Source organism: Dioscorea cayenensis, chromosome 14 (genome assembly GCF_009730915.1).
Source record: "Dioscorea cayenensis subsp. rotundata cultivar TDr96_F1 chromosome 14, TDr96_F1_v2_PseudoChromosome.rev07_lg8_w22 25.fasta, whole genome shotgun sequence".
Taxonomy (NCBI): domain Eukaryota; kingdom Viridiplantae; phylum Streptophyta; class Magnoliopsida; order Dioscoreales; family Dioscoreaceae; genus Dioscorea; species Dioscorea cayenensis.
This window is the reverse complement of record NC_052484.1, coordinates 13,508,139-13,526,219: the sequence shown is the minus strand read 5'-3', so window position 1 is coordinate 13,526,219 and position 18,081 is coordinate 13,508,139. Positions and strand designations below refer to the sequence as shown.

Here is an 18,081-nt window from a genome sequence, read left to right as displayed (position 1 = left end):
ACACTCCTTTGCAATGCTCCACATATATATATATATATATATATGTATGTATATGTATATATATATATATAGAAACATCAAGTTCTTTGCTTTACAATTTAAATCCTAAAAACAATTCCATAAAACGAAAATAATGGAGAAAAAAATCTTAGTTTAGAAAAGAAAAGTAATTTTGGCATATTGTAAAAATATTAAGAAATCAATGAAAATCACCTTTACAATGATAAATCAATTTTCTTACAATTCAAATCTTTTTTATAATTCTATAAATTCTAAACCCTAACCCCTAACCTTAAAATAATTCCAAATATAAAATAATTGATGTAAAATTTATGGTATATACGTAAGAAAAAAAAAAGTAAATTTGACATATTATAAAAATTTTCAAAAATCAATTTCTTTTAAATGGAAATTTCCTATTCAATGCTCTAAATATATATAGAAACTGTCGATTAAGCAATAAAATATAATTTCCATTAAAACTTATAAATATGAAGCCATGAAATCAATTGAAGCTCTTCATATCATCCGCTCTCTCCCTCCCTCTCTCTCTCTCTCTTTAGATAGACCATGTTATTTCCATGAAGAACGGAGCAAGAAAACAAATATAAGAAAAACCAGGTAAATTTTCTTTCCGAACTCTACTCACGCCCAATCACATGTTAAAAAATAAAAATTAATAATTAAAAAAAATTAAGAAAACAAATAAATAAAAGAAACTCCTACCTCTCTTCTATGTGGTTCATATCTATTCTCATTCTTTGCATGGCTTTCTTCTACATGAGATATCTAACAAATAAATAGACCATTGTTTTCAATCAGGGTTTCTTCCAAAGTTCTCATTCTATTTCTTGGAGGAAAAAGGAAACTAATTAAATACAATATAAAGACGACATGCAACTCAATCAGAGTAAACGGAGTCGCATATCTAAGCTTTCTGATACTCTTGAGCTTAAGCAAGATGAGCTTCCGGTGTGCCCTAAACCTCGTCGGCCTTCGGAGTTCGTCTACCCTCTCAATTACATGCAAAGGTCTCTCAGTTACATGTATATATATATATATATATATAGAAATGGATACATTGTTTCTTTCTTTCTATTGAGTTATCTTAACATTTGATTAAGAAGTTTTATTTTTTTATTTTATTTATTAAATTTTTTTTTTGTATATGCAGCAATTCTAGCCATCAACAAGTGAGCAGTGAGATTCTTGAGATGATAGGGATAAAGGTGAGCGAGGCTTGTTAACCTTTTCATGCATGTTTACTATATGCATGGTTATTAATTTAAGATTTAATTTCACTGTTAATATTATTTATAATACAGATATTGTTTGTTGAATAACATGCATTAGATTCATGATAATGGAAATGTTCTATCAAAGGAAGATGGCCTTTTGTTTTAACAGGAAAATGATAATGCCCTTCTAAAGATTAGTCATATTTGTTTATATTATTTGAAAGAACAGTTTTATTTGCTTATATGGTTATATCATTATAAATCAACTTAAAAATTTAATATAAATATTTATTGCTAATTTTAAGTTTTTTTAACTTTTCAGTAAAAAAATGAAAAGAAAAGTTGAAGAGTAGTTTGATATTTTTATAATTTTTTTGTCATTTTGTCTTCAAAGGACACATAAACAATTAAAAATGATTTGCAAGAATATAGTAGTAAAATATGTTCTATTACTGTGTTAGAATTTAATATTTTTAAAGAAAATTTGTCTTTATTTCTATTAAATTAGAATTACACTAATGATTATTTATTTATTTATTTATTTTTTTTGCCTTTCTTTTTAAATTTTTTTAATTTTTGTTAAATTTTGAAGAGTGATGAGTTGCATGAGTGCTCAAGTAATGGTTGCCCACCTTCATGTTATTGTGGATCTCCTCCAACCAGAGTTGACAACCCACATGTCCATGATGTTCACTTTCTTCAACAAGCAAAGCTTCTCCAACAATATGCTCAACCTCTCTTGCCAAAGAGACTTGATTTCTGAACTCTTCTGATGCTCTATTAGACTATTTAATTAAATGTTTTATCTATAAAATTAAACAGGTCTTTTATTTACTCTTTAGTTAATATGGCAGTATATTAAGGGTTAGTTAATTAGGTAGTAGAAAGTTATTAGTAGATGGGTTTGGATATTGCTCTAGTGTGTGGGGGGTTCAATTTTGTTTTCAAAAGAACTTCTATGTACATACATGAAGCAATGGTTTCATATATATTGTGCCCTTTGTTTTATTGTTTGTTTGTGTTTGTTTTTGGTGGTTTATTTTTTTTTTTTTGCTATATTTTTAGAATAGTGAATTTTTTTGCTCTCAGCTTAATTTTGAAAACTATTGAAATTTCTATCAATATTGTAAAAAATAAAATTATTTTTGTCAAAGTAACTAACGATAAAGAAGGTTAAAAAAAAGATTTATGAAAACCTATGGTTTATCATGCGAGCTACAAATTAATTGTGTTAAATTACTGATACCTACAGAAAATTTTATTAAAAAAAACAAAGGAAATTATTGAGACAAGAGAGAGCTAGGAACCTTAAGAAAATATTTGTTTTATTAAAAAAATGTTGATATATAAAACCCAACAAATGATGGATTGATAAATTTATTTATTTATTTATTTTTTTTAAAAAAAGTGAATAAACCACAAATTTATTAATAAGAAGAAAATACAATTGACAAATTTATAGATAAATTAATTTTCAATAAAAAAATTTTAGGACTTACAAGTACCGTTTTGGTTATTAAAAAAAAGTTTTGTAAGTTATTCGTAATTGTTCTTACTATGCTATTTATTATATATGAATTTTTTTTTAAATCATGTTTTTTTCCCCAAACTTGTTACTTTGCTTTAATCCAATGTTCCAAACTAAAACACTCAGTTGTCATTGCGCTAATCTCAATGTGAATCCAATGTTAAAAATTGTAGATCTGTCATTCGCTAAAGATAAAGGCAACAAATAAACTAAGCCATCCTCAAAGGCAATTGAGCAAACCAGCAAACCAGCAAACCACTTGCTGCTGCTGCAAAATCCTCTCTTTTCTTCTCCATCCTTTAATTAAATTTGGCGTGTTAACCAGATTTGGCACATGATTTACTCCAACCTAGCGCCAAATCTGGAAAATGCTAGAGTGGCACACAACTTGTTGTGTAACACTGTAGCAACGTTATTTTTTTATTTATTTATTTTTAGTTTTACTTTTGAGTTTATATTTTTTCTTTTTTTTTTAAGTTTCAATCTTCAGTTTATTTTTTTTTTCAATTTTAATTTTCAGTTTATTTTTTTATTTTATTTTTTTGTTTTTCAGTTTCTATTTTTGTATTTTTTTAGTTTTATTTTTCAGTTAATTTTTTATTTTTTCATTTTTCATTTTCAGTTTATTTTTTATGTTTTTTGGTTTTTCAGTTTTAATTTTTAATTTTTTGTCTTTTTTTTATACTTTTCTTGTTTTCTAGTTTTAATTTTAGTTTATTTTTCCTTTTTTATTCTTTTTTTGTTTCTTTTTATAAATTTAAATTTATAATTTTATATTTTAATTAAATTAATAACTTATAATTTAAGTTTGCATTTTTTAATTAATAAAAATAAAAAATTAACGAAAATAATATACAAAATATAACTTCATTAAAAATAACAAAAATTACACGAACAATAAAAATAAAAACGAAGATAATTAAAAGCTTGTGTGCTACTTTAGTTTTTAATAATGTGTTGTTTTCACTGATAGTGCTTGTTTGTATGTTATGTTTTTATTAAGTAATTAATGTAATGTAATGTTTGTATTTAGAGTAATGCTATATCGTACGAAAATTTCAACCGAAGTCCTCACCCGAATGATGTGGATGCCACGTGTCATTTATGTCATCACATCTTATTTACCTTAATTCAAAAGTTAAAAAATAAAAATAAAAAACCCTAACTTTTACTTTTCCTCACCATCTTTGCACCACCATTGTCGCACCTTGCGCCACCATCGCACCTCCCATGCCACCGATAGGGTCTCTCTTGATGCCACTGATATTGTTGCCGAGGTTGCCGGCACCGTCGCAGGGGTTGCCGCCACCGGAACTACTATAATCACCTTCCACTGCGAGGGTCTCGCGTCATAGAAGGAAGAAAACCTCGGCAATCACCACAGAGGACTAAACCTATGCTATGCAATGGTCGGGAGAGGTAAAGAAACCTCACAGCAACATTCTTTTCAGAATATTGGTGATTTTATTTTTGGTTTCAACTTTCAACCTTGCTATCTATCTTAATGGTTGGTAGATGGAAGAGTAATGAAATGATTAGATAATGGTGTATAGGTTGTAATTAAGGGGTATAAGTTTGTTTGAGAGGTTGTTACAGAATTACAAACTGTCTTGGCATATGAGGTGCTTGTTAGAATGCCAGGTGCTATATTTGCTCCGATTATGCAACACTATGTTTTGAATTTCATGGATATTTCTTCTCAATTCTATCGTATTACAGGACTGAAAATATGAAAACCCTGTGGAGGGGGCATCCCAAGTCGGAATCATTGTTCAAAGCCAATGAAATCACTACTACATAACTGCACTTATGCAGCGATTTATAACCGCTGCATAAGGTCTTAAAACCGCTGCATAAGATCTATTGCAGCGAATTGGCAGCCGTTGCATCTGTTTCCGTTGCAATAGGTTATTGCAGCGGTTTTATGCATCATATTGCAGCGGTTTTACACTGTTGCCTAAACAGTTGCAATTGGCATTGGATTTTGTAGCAGTTTTTAATTATGCAGCGGTTGCTTCATATACTGCAGCGGCTTATTTTGCAGTGGTTATTTTATATAATGCAACGGTTTCACAATAGCTATTGCAGCGGTTTGTTAATACCTATTGTATCGGTTTTGTAATATCTATTGCAGCGGGTTTGTAATACCTATTGCAGTGGTTTGGTAATACCTATTGCATTGGTTTGGTAATACCTATTGCAGCGGTTTGTTAATACCTATTGTATCGGTTTCATGATTTATATTGCAGCGGTTTTGTAATATCTATTGTAGCGGTTTGGTAGTATATGTTGCAGCGGTTTCGAACTAGCTATAGCAGCGGTTGTGTAAAAATTACTGTAATGGTTTTATCTGATCTATTGGAGCGGTTTGGGACTAGCTATAGTAGCGGTTGTGTACAAATTACTGAAATGGTTTTATTTGATCTATTGCAGCGGTTTACAATATCTCCTGTAACAGTTAATAAACTCAATTGTAGTGGTTTCGTAATCTATACCATTTTACAAATAATAATTTTAATAATCCAATTCAATAAAATGATAACATTATCAAACATCATCCTAAAATATAATAAACACTTAGAACCAACAACATCACATTAAAATTGACAAAAATATTGAAGAACATAAGAATTCAATGAGAAAACTAGTTAATACAAAATAATTTTGAAGTTAATACAAAATAAGTCATCTTCAATATTTTGGGATGAAACCAACTGAAAGTATAACATCATTGTCACTGTAATTATAAAAAATTAGTTAGTAAAAATAATAAGAAGAAACTTGTACGATACATACAATTTATATTACTTAACATAATAATAATATTTGGTAAAAGAAAATGATACTATAAACTATATTCCAACATAATGACATCAACTAAAATGATAATTATTATAAAAGAATACCTGAGGTTCATAGCTACTAGCAGAGGATATATTACGCGCGACGTATTCCTTGAGTTGGTGCACTATTAGCATCTCCTGGAGAACCAAAAATTCAAATTAAATGAAGGAACTTGGTTGATGTTCATTCCTCGGAACCAACCCTTGGAGTCTGTGACATCATAGAAATAAATTGTTGTTGCATAGATGATTGTAAAAGTCGATTTATAATCGCCATTTTGTTCTTCCATTTCTTTTTCTCATGTCTTTTTCTCATTTCTTCTCTCATCCGTTCCTTCATGCCTACAATAAAATTTTTAAGAAACTTTTTACGTAAGATTCACCACTAACTCCTTTTTCCTTTTTAAGTCCATTGGTGTAACACTCCTCCCATACAACATAGTACCCGACCGGTCGTGTCCCTCCCATCACCACGGAAAAATGCATCAGCAGTTGGTTTTCACTACTTTGTTGTGACTGCACAACTTGCATTTGAGACTATAATAGAATAAAAACTTTAGTAAAATTTATTTTTGATGTTATATTGATCATGTGTAAGACAAAATATCACATTCTAAAATCATACTATAAAAGCATATAAATAAAAGGAAATTCTTACAATCTTGTCGCTAGTATCATCAAAGGACTCCTTGTAGGTCTTGTTCGGTTGTCTTTTTCGAGTTTCAATAAAAAGAGTAGTATTAGTTGGTACCTCATTGTTTTCATTTGCATCTTGCTATTTTAACCCCCACACACAAAGCATAACTTTCATTAGTAAGGACTTGTACATGATCCAAAAAGAATCAAATGTAGCACCACACATAGCAATTATCATACCAATAATAGAGACACTACAAATAGAAATAATTTCAAAAGAATACAAAATTAAATTCATCGATCATACTAATCATAATAAGTATAGTGAAGGTAACCAAAATAATACTAATCATAATTAGTGTAATCAAGTTAACCAAAACATTCTTAAAATATCAATTTAAAATATAAACATAATTTTTATTAGCAAGGACATGTATATGATCCAAAAAAAAAAAAAAACAAACAAATGTAGCACCACACATAATAATTATATTACCAAAGACAAAACAATAACAAATTTTTTTTTATTTTATTATAGTCAAGGTAAATTCATTGATGATAATAATTATAATAGGTACAATGAACGTAACCAAAACAATACTAATCATAATAAGTGTAGTCAAGATAATCAAAACATTCCTACAATATCAATTTTAAAATTCGAAAAAAAAACATACGTACACTTACCACTTGTTTTCATTGATACTAATCATAATAGGTATAGTGAAGGTAACCAAAACAATACTAATCATAATAAGTGTAGTCAAGCTTATCCAAAAATTCATAAAACATCAAATTTAAAATTAAAAAAAACATACGTACGCTTACCATTTGTTTTTTTATCCTAGCAAAACTCTTTTTGCCCGCCGTATGCATGTTAATTTGCCTCTTTCGATTATTTGCATTTATTTCGGTGATTCTCTACATAAAGATTTCCATTACTATTAGCATAGCTTGGAGAAAGTAGTTTTGACATTATAGAGCACTTAAAAACTAAAAATTGTTATACCTTTGCATTTGTTGAATTCCAATAGTTCAAAAGTTCTTTAAATTTATCTTCTCCAATATGTTGTGGGCGATTCAATATTCTAAGCTTATCAGTCTTGTACTTATAGTAATGTTCTTTTTTCACCCTACACTTATATACTCTCCAGTCATCTCCAATAGTAGCCAGAACCCACTTTTTACCTTCTTGAGGGACTATGTATTTTTTCTGCACAAACAATTACATTCAATCAAATTATAAAACAACATGGCAAATGTTTAATATGAAAAAAATAATTAGATAAAAAACAAGTAAGATTCTTATAAACCTGAACATATTCCCATAATGACTCTTTTGTAGCCATTTTGCGCCAATTAGTGACTGTAAGGGGTGCAAGTGTTGAATTTCGAGCCAATGTTCCTAAGAAACTACTGAACTCATTCAAAGTTTTATCATCTGGTCCTATTGGCTGATTTAATTCATTCAAAAATATTGGTTTTCGGTTTTCCTCAAACCGTGTATGAACTGCTTTCATTGCTGTTTGACCTCTCTTTTTTAGTGTAGAAGGACCTGCATTATATGTAAAAGCATTATAATTGCATTATATATACATAAACATGATTATATATTGAATTTAGAAATTGAACATGCTGAGCTTGTAATTGCATCCTCAGTTGCCACTGTTGCAACTATTGGTGGAGGTAACTCAATTAACATGGTTGAATTTTGATTTATTTCTTGTTGATTTTCAGAATCTATATGATCTAGATCTTCTTGCAAAAGCCCAATCCTCATTTCTTGCTCCATTTGTACTTCATGTTCTTGATCATGATTTGTTTGTGTAGCTTCCTCTAATGCATGATCTTGTGTGTGTACTACATTTACATGAGCTTAACTTCTACAGAGCTTACGTTGTGTTCGCAAATATGAAGCAATAGTCCCTGGTGTCACAAACTTCTTTGTCTTCTTCATTGACAATATTCAGAATTGTTTGCTCACAAGATTTTTCTGCACTTCCAAACATGCCAAAATTAAGTCAATCATGAAAAATATATACTATAGCAAGTAATGTGTCGAAGAGTACTTTAAAAAAAATTCTGCACTATTAAACATACCAAACCTAGATATATGACATAATGTTGGTTGCTAGTTTATGTGAGCTTCGACAAAATCATACCTAATAGAATTATCGTGAATAGCACTTGCTAGTTTATGTGAGCTTCGTGAACCTCATCCCTACAATAAAAGAAAGAAATATTTTCAGATTTGTGAAATTATCAACTCATCCCTAGTCACATGAAATTATTTTGGGAAAAAATCACAAATATTATTAGCTTGAAAAAAACACAATAAACTAAATATGCATTAGAATAAAAATGGAGACATACAAGATAATAAAACCAAAAATTCCCAACATCATTTAATATCAACCATCACATTTACAAAAAGTAGATATATGATAGAAATGAAACAGCTTTTCTAGTCATTAATATCCATCCAATCCCAATCAGTATCATCAATATCTGAATCTTCTTCTATGTCTTCATTTTCTTGGACTTGTAACAAATGTGAAGGCATCTCCATAGTTTCAAAAGCTTCATCATCTCTTGCCCAATTTATAGATTATGTGTCATCATGTGATTCACCAATATCATGTGAATAGTCATCCATCTCACTCCAAAAAAACTTGCTCAATATTTGGACAATTTTCCTCTTCAAAGCCATATAAATCTCTAGGAACTTTTTTCATAACATAATGTAGCCCAACTTCAATAGGATCTTCAATATAGAACACTTGTTGCACTTGTGAAGCAATGACAAAAGGATCATCCAAGTAGCATAACTTGTTAAAATCTGCACAAGTGAGCCCATAATCATCTTTCACAACCTGAAGCCAAGCACATCTAAATAGCACAACATTGAACTTGCCCCAATAGTCAATTGCAATTATTTCATCTATTGCTCCATAGTAAGTAACATTTCCAACAATTGGATTTTGATCCCTAGAACTTGAAAAACTTGGAGTTAAAGCTTGCAAAGTGACTCCACTATTTTGAGTTTTGCATCTTGCATCACGTTTTCTAGTGTGAAAACGAAATCCATTGATGTAATACCCTTTATATTTGACAGCAACTGGATTTGGGCCTTTAGAGAATCACATAATATAGTTGGGTACATGTTCATTCTTCACCCTTTCTTCAAACCAAAATATAAGATCTTGACTGTGAGTTTGTGCTCTTTGCCATCTACTTGATCTACTTCTTGAGTTTATCAAGTTTTCATGTTCTCTGCATTCGTCAAATACAAACATATTTAAACAATTACAACTCATGCCACTTAAAAAAAGAGAGGGAGAGAGAGACAAAAAAGCACACATAAAATCTTTAAGAGACATGGTTACTTCTTACTTGATGTATTCCTCCACTTGTTTGTCTCCACAATTGAACAAAGCATAACGATGAGCTTGTGCTAAGGCCTCTTGGTCCAAAGTGAAAGTCTTGCCAATATTTCTCTTCTTCCCCACAATTGGATGGCCAAGCTTAGGGAAAATAGGAGATGCTTCATCATCCATTGTAGTCATATTAGTATTCTTCCCATATCTACTGAATCTTGTCTTTACACCATCATGCATATATCTCGAGCAAAATACCAAGCATTCCTCAGCTAGATACCCTTCAGCAATAGATCCCTCCGGACGGCTCCGATTATGAACGAAAGACTTCAACTTGCATAAGTTTTGCTCAATTGGGAACATCCAACGACAATGAACCGGGCCACCAAGTTTGATTTCATTTACCAAATGAATAGTCAAATGCACCATAATATCAAAAAAATTTGGGATGAAAGTCATTTCTAGACGACAAAGAATTTCAATAATTTCCTTCTGCAACCGATCAAGATCCTGCATCTTCATCCCTTTACTGCATATACCCCGGAAAAAATCACCCAACTTGATTAAGACAATGGCAACATTTTTAGGCAATGTCTTTTTCACAGAAACTCCAAGTAAATATTGTATCATAACATGAGGATCATGCCTTTTATAGCCTAGAATCTTCTTATCATCCAATTGCACACATCGAGAAATATTTGATGCAAACCCTTGTGGTAATTTTACATTCTTGAAGACTTTGCAAAAAAGGGTTTTCTCATGTGGGCTCATAAAATAACAAGCTTTAGCATATTGAATCTTGTTGCATCCATGTAATCGAGTAGGTTGAAGCTCTTTCCTTATACCCATTTCTTCAAGGTCAAGGCGTGCTTTTAGATGATCTTTTGTTTTCCCAACCAAATTTAATAATGTACCCAACAAATTGTCCCAAACATTTTTTTGAATGTGCATGACATCCAAATTATGGCGCAAAGTATTTTTCTCCCAATATGACAACTCAAAAAAAAATTGACTTTTTCCTCCATGGATCATTTTTATCATATGGCTTCTTTTTTTGTGTCTTGCCAAAAACATTCACATGATTTGATAACTTTTGTGCAACATCCAAACTTGACAAATGGATCGCGGCATCTCTCAACTCCACAATACCATCAAACGATATCTTGTTAAGACGCCAAGGATGATTTTGAGCTAAAAATCTCCGATGACCCATATAACATATTTTTCTACTATGCTTCAAATATTTGGAACAAGTCTCATAATTACAATAAGGACATGCTAACATTCCTTTAGTGCTCCATCCTGATAACATAGCATAAGCTGGGAAGTCACTAATTGTCCATAATAATGACACCCGCATGAGAAATGTTCGTTTGCTTGTGGCATTATATGTTTCAACACCAATTTCCCATAAGTGCTTCAACTCTTTAATCAAAGGCTGCATGTAGATATCAATGTCTTTACCCGGTGATCTAGGACCCGGAATAATCATAGACAAGAAAATATATTCAGACTTCATAAAAACCAATGGTGATAAATTGTAATTGATTAACACAACAGGCCATGTGCTATGTGAAATTCTCATCGTTCGAAATGGATTGAACCCATCACTTGCAAGTCCCAACCTCACATTGCGAGGGTCTTAAGCAAACTCAGGATGCAAATTATCAAAATCTTTCCAAGCTTTAGCATCAGCCGGATGCCTCAAATTTCCATCATTCGGACGATCTGTTGCATGCCATTTCATTGCAGTAGCTGTCTCTTCACACATGAATAACCTCTGTAGCCTAGGAGTAAGAGGAAAGTATCGTAAAACCTTAGCAGGTATAGTGGAGGATTTAGCATTATCATTTGCAAATTTGTCCTCCAATTTCCACCAAGAAGCACCACATACAAGACAATTATTTGCTTCTTCATGCTCATCCCAAAACAACATACAATCATTTGGGCATGCATGTATTTTTTTGTAATCAAGACCCAAATCTCTCACTGTCTTCTTAGCTTCATTAAAAGAATTCGGAATTGTAGCATCAGGAAAAGCTTCTTTTAATAAATCTAGAAGGTCACCAAATGCCACATTACTTAGCACTTGGAGACACTTGAAAAGATATAATCGAACGATGAAAGAAAGCCTTGAGAAACTCTTACACCCTGGATAAAGCTCATGTCGGCCTTCCTCCATTAACTTGTAAAATTTCTTTGCCTCCGTATTAGGACCTTCACAAATCCTTGGGAGGTTTTGCCCTCCAATTGCTACATCTCTATACATATCTTGCAACATATCATCCATGTTATCAAGAGGATCAAGTCCTTCATTACTATGTGATGGTAATCCTTCAGAATACATTGACAATCCTTCTCCATGGAATACCCACTCAGTATAGCCTTGTATGAAACCATAGACTATCAAGTGTTCTCTAACTGTTGCTCTATAATACGGTTCAAACACTTTTTGCACGGGCAAAGTATTTCTTGTCCTTGCGCGGTTCTTTGAAATGCCATATCTAGAAAACCATCAACTCCTCTAATATATGCCTCACTAGCTCTTGGGAGAGCTATCCATTCTCTATTTCTATTACTCATCACTTTTAACTGTTTACAAAAGGAAAAAAAATCTATGGGCATTACATATATTTAAATAAATTATTGCATGTTTTCCTTTAATAAAAAAATCCATGTTTTCCATTAATTACCCACTATTCACTAGTCGTGTTGATGAAGTAATGTTAGAGATCACTTGTGTAATTTCTTTTCAAATAAGAGTTGATAAGGCCTAAAAAAAACAAACATGCCAAAAATATGTAAATAAACACTAATAACAAAAACAAGGATCTAAGTTGGAAGAAAAAAAAAGGAAAATAGAAGGAAAAAACGAGAAATGCAAAAAAAATTAAAATTAAAATTAAAATTGAAATATAAAATAATAAAATAATAAAAAAGTAATAAAAAAATCTTAATTGATTGTTTTAAGATCAATGTGTATGATATAATTAAAAAACCAGTGCACATGTTAATATTTATAAAAAAATTCCATCCCGACACCACTCGTCTCCTACTTTGTTTGTCTCGAAATAAATAAAATTAAAAAATAAAACGAATCGGGCACATGTCAAATTGAAGGCAAACAATAATAAAAATTGAAGCAAAGCACATGCTTTCATGTGTATGACTCCCTGAAATCAGTTATCTTGTAAATAATATATATATATATATATATAATAGAGAATACTAATTAAGATTCTGAAAGAAAAAGCCTATTATTACTGAAATGAAATCAGGTTTTGAGTACAAAAAACAGCGCTACAAATCATTTAATTAAACTTTCATTTTCAATGAGTTAGTGATTTTCCATCTTTCATTCTTGTTCTCAAACTAAATAAATAAATAAATTCCTATGGTGAAGGTGGTTCGCTATCTCTTTCATGACCATTTAAACTAGAAAGGAAAAAAAAGTTGAAAGAAAACAAAAACATATAAAAACTCATCCCAATATATTATCCCTATTGAGTATCTAATGCCTTTATTTTAAAGGATAATCTCTTCATTTGCATTGGCTAGCCTAATCCTTATTTAACTAATTATATTACTGCAAAAAGAATATTTACAATCAAATCCATTAATTAGGTAGCTAAATGAGGATTGTAAATCGTAATTAGGATATAACTCATTTGCACCATTAAAATTTAACATGCCTTCTAATGAAACTCAACATATATCCCAATTAACTTGTATATTTTTTGTCATTTCACTCATATTATAGAAATTTAAATATTTCATTATAATCAAAAGGTATTATGAAACTAAATAAAAAGGATTAATTCAAGAAATTGATTCAAATATATATCTTGACATAAAATTCATATATATAGATTGACATTAATTCAAGAAAACCAAACTCTTTCAAAGTCACAAAAAGTATTAGATCAAGATATTAACATTGTCTGGGTCAATTTAAGATAAGCAAATGCATAAAGCTTGTTGATATGTAAAATCATAGTAAAAGCATGCATGCATTTCAAACCAACTTAATTAGAAGGATTCAAATGGCTTTCTCCTTGACTTGTTCCATTGTATGAATATGTAGTGACCAATATCAGAGGTGAATTAGTGATCCAAGATCAAGGAAGTCCTTATTGCACAGTGAAAAGTTCAAAAAAATGTATTTGGAGTTTTGTTTGCTGAGGAAACTATGAATAGCGTTTGTTGTACATTTCATTTTTAATTTTTCTGACGTAGTTCATCATGTAATATTAATGTATGGCAGCAGAAGTGTTGCGGTTCATCGGCTGCTCGAAACCGCTATATATTGGAGTTCTAACAAGTTAACGATCGTTACATGTACTTGGATGGCGATTATATTTGGTTGATGATGCATCATGTGATTGTTTCTGGCAGATCTATAAGCTCCAATAATATTTGATTAGAGAGTTTATTGGTTAAATCCTTCTTTGGTTTATGTATGAAAATTATGAGGAAGTCCCTGTAAGGTTTTACCTTCACCTATGGGTCACCCATACGGGGCTGCAAATAATATTAGACAAGTTATCGACTAGTGTGAAAAATAAGTGCTTTATTTTTCAGTTTCATGCTTTGGATGTATTGAAATGCACATCCCCAGTTTCTAATGTTTCAATTTCACTACCAACTATACTATGGTGCAAGTAATATTAAAAAAATAACTGGTAAATTTTTAATTTTTTATTTTCCGTGGTAATGTGCCAACTCCTTCATGGTTGAGAGAACAGTGAACATGGCCAATTTTGTTCAACAAATATAAAAGAAAAGGAGAGAAGATAAAGTCATTTAACTCTATGTCAGACATCAAATGCATACTGATCTACAATTGGCAACCAAACATTACCTTCCACTCTTTTTGTTAAAATACATGACATAATTGCAGGGCCCTCTTTCAGTCACCTACGGAAAGCCACTGACATCTAACCTAGCACATCAAAAGTAGATTAAAAGATTTCCCTTTTGTGTATGAGTTGATGACTGAGTAAAACTTTTGAGAATTGTAAATAAGCCTTGAGTAGGATTCTACCCCTTAACCTTTGACCAGAGAGAGGAATAAAGTATGAACTAAGCTATTGTGGGGGGTGGTATAACTGTGCAGAATTTAAACTACAACTATGTTACTAATTCAAAGACATCAGCGCTGACAAAAAAAAAAGTTGCTTCCATAATTATAGAACTTAAGAATAACCACAAATGGCAACTACTCAAATCTTTGGCAATACACTCGATAACAACAATTCACATGTCTTTAGTTACTAAGGCTAATAAGAGAATTACAGTAAGCCTTAGTGACAACCTAGTGGATAGCCTGATAATAAGATTACCAAGAATACATCAATAAAGTTGCCAACCTACCTATCTTCAGTCATCAATGATACTGGTCAAATTCATGATTATAGAAATAGAGTAACACCAAACAAAGTCCTAAATGGCCCCATACTTAAGAAATAATTTCTCTACTATTCCCTAGATGCTGTAGTACCTATGCATCATTTTCTTCTTAAGACAATTGAAGGTCAAGAATACTTGCGGAACAAACAGCAAAACAAGGAATTCAACCATGCGAGGTTCACAACATTTCATAGGCAAAGAAACAAATTAATGGAAAAGTATTGATAATGTGAAATCATGACATTTTTACAAAACAACTCAATTATGTCTGTTGCCAAATACCTGAAAGCGATGCTTAAAATGAAAAACTATCGAGAAAAGGACAAAAGAAAATAAGGAAGGAAAGTTATGCCAATCGTATTCAAAGTTAAAACAACAAAGAAGCATCAAATACTAAGCTTCTCAAATTTAAAAGCTTGTGAATATAAACCATGATGCACAGAACAAGAGTCAGAGTGAATCAATGTTTAAGAAGAACATAAAAGCTTGATACTAAGCTTCTCAATTTTTTAGATCAAAAAGCAGCGAGATCAAAAAGGGCAAGAGAAGCAACAAAGATATCGAGATCCGAAAACACACTCACCAAATCACTATTATTCCTCTGAGAATCAACTATCTTGATGGCCACAACCTCAACAAGCGGAATACAAAGGCATAATCAACAATAAGACTGCACACATTACATCAATTCCCAAATATCCCCAATCAAATAAAGCAAATCAAGGACAAAACTTAGGGTTTCTCACAAAACTATCGATTCAATGGCAAATCTCAAAAAAAAAATTAACCGATAGATCCTTTACCTGCGAGGGTGAGAAGAGGGCATGAACCAACGCGAGGTCGAGTGAGGGAGAAGAAAAGAGCTAAGAGAGAGAAAGAGGAACCAGCGATTAGAGGAGATCGTTGATCGGAGATTTGAGAAGGCGATGGGCTGGTCTCTGAGCCTTGGTTTCTCCTCGACCTCTGCGAGATGATCGAGGAAAGGGAAGGCATAGGAAATCTTATTTCTTTTGTTTTTTTATCTTGTTATTTTTTTACCAAGTTTATAATTATATATATATATATATATTAGTGTAAAACTGAATAAAAATATTTTTGAATTTAAAAAGGAAAAAAAGAAATTAACTTAGCATAAGGAAAAATTCTCGAAAGCTTTGAAACCAAAAATGTTGTTTGTTATTTATTTTTTTAGTATTTTTAAGAGCATAAAAAAAATCCCTCTGAAAAGAAAATTTAAATCAAATGGACTACTAAAAATCATTGATAAAAGCTGTGATTTGTGAATTGATGCAAAAAGGATGTGTTTGCTATATTGGAATAGTTTTCACAGATGATGTAGGCGTGCATAGTGTTAGTTATTATTTCAATATCAAGCAAAGTCAAATACATTTTTAATTATTTAGTTGAATTGTTATAGAGAGTGGGCAATATGATAAGCTAGCGATGGTGATCCCCTGTGTTTCCGCAACAGCATGTCTCAATTTTCTCAATTGTCATTATATCACCAATCTTGCCTCTTGGAAATATAATAACTATTAGTATTATATTATTATTATTATTATTATAAGCCAATGAGTTATGAGATTTGTCAAAAAATATTGTTAAAATATTTGTTTTTTATTAGGAATTTATTGGGGCTTTTTCATAACATAATTTAGATTTAAATTATGTTAAATTTTGTTATTCCAAAGTATAGATATTAAAAAAATTTAATGATTTATTTAGTCACAAGGGGACCTGTAAGCCTTCGCTTTATTGGAGGCCTCCCAATAATTAATTAATTTTTTAAAATTTAAAATAAGAAATTAAAGTATTAGATAATTACATATCTTCTTTCTACTAATTTTTTTAAAATCTTGTTTTTATCATATCCAATAACCTATTCAAAAACAGTGTACTTTGGTTAAGATTAATCTATTATTCAATTTTTTAATTATAAATAAAAAATTTTAAATCTATTTATATTGATACTTTTTTATCTTTGTTTTTGAGTTTTTGCTTGCAAACAACTGTTAATGAACTACAAGAATTTGCTAAAACAAATATAAATAAAAAAAATTATTAAATAAATTAGAGCAGCAATTTTGAGATTTGACTTTAGGTCTTTATTTCGCTTAAGCAACCTCAATTTTATATGAAAAATTCTTGCCATGTGATTAAGAAATATGTGGTGGAAAGTTCTTTGGAATCACTGATAATATTATCCCACAAATAATTTATATATACATCCATAAAAAAAGAAATGATAAATGTGCTTTGAGATTGGTTATTCGAATGTGGATGAGTGTGCTTCTCCCAAAAAGCAGCGGTTCAAAACCGCTGCATATCACAACACATTCATGCCTATTATAGCACATACGCAGAGGTTACAAGAAAACCGTTGCATATCATAACCCATAAGCAGCGGTTTTTAAAAACCGTTGCAATTCAATGAATATGCAACGGTTATAAACCGCTGTTGTTTTTAACATTTGTAGCGATTGTAGAACCGCTGCATATATATCCTAATATGCAGCGGTGTTTGCAACGGATTGAGTCAAATGTAATACTTGCTTAGAAAATTACTTGTAACGGTATGAAAGCGCTACAAAACCGCTGCAGTAAATATCCTATTGTAGCAGTTTTATAACCGCTGCAAGGTAACCGCTGCATAAGTGCAGTTATGTAGTAGTGAATGTTCAACATTTCAGGAACATTGAAAATTTTCAACTGGTTTTGCCTACACTCCATTGAGTTAAAAACCATTCAAAGCACACACATTAAACTTTTTTATCATTTCATTTATGGAGAATACCTATAAAGAACTCCAGCAACAATAATAAAAAAAATGCAAACCTAATAAACCATTTAATATGAAGACCATAAAAACTGCAAAAAAAAAAAAAGAAAAAAAAAACCCTTCAAGGAGGGAATTAATTGCATCAGAAAACAACAGTTCAAGCTGAGGTTGTATGAAGCATTCATCAATGTTATTTATCATCCATTCACAAATGGGAGAAGGTAAAATATATATTGTGGTAACCACCAAGAAATAAGGCCATTAATTTCAC

At 30.9% G+C, this 18,081-nt stretch overlaps 1 protein-coding gene across 1 annotated transcript; it reads left to right on the top strand.

Moving 5' to 3' along the window:
- The first annotated feature begins 532 nt into the window (after nucleotides 1-532).
- LOC120276470 lies at nucleotides 533-2,240 on the top strand. Its single transcript, XM_039283222.1, has 4 exons — nucleotides 533-621; nucleotides 823-1,031; nucleotides 1,175-1,229; nucleotides 1,831-2,240. Exons 2-4 carry the CDS (start codon nucleotides 895-897, stop codon nucleotides 1,999-2,001), a joined length of 363 nt encoding a protein of 120 aa, XP_039139156.1. The 5' UTR covers nucleotides 533-621; nucleotides 823-894; the 3' UTR covers nucleotides 2,002-2,240.
- Nucleotides 2,241-18,081: the final 15,841 nt, after the last annotated feature.

Coding starts and splice junctions, on each gene's coding strand:
- LOC120276470 (XM_039283222.1), top strand. CDS start 895: ATGCAACTCAATCAGAGTAAACGGAGTCGCATATCTAAGCTTTCTGAT. Junction 1,032..1,174: donor CCTCTCAATTACATGCAAAG/GTCTCTCAGTTA, acceptor TTGTATATGCAG/CAATTCTAGCCATCAACAAG. Junction 1,230..1,830: donor TTGAGATGATAGGGATAAAG/GTGAGCGAGGCT, acceptor TAAATTTTGAAG/AGTGATGAGTTGCATGAGTG.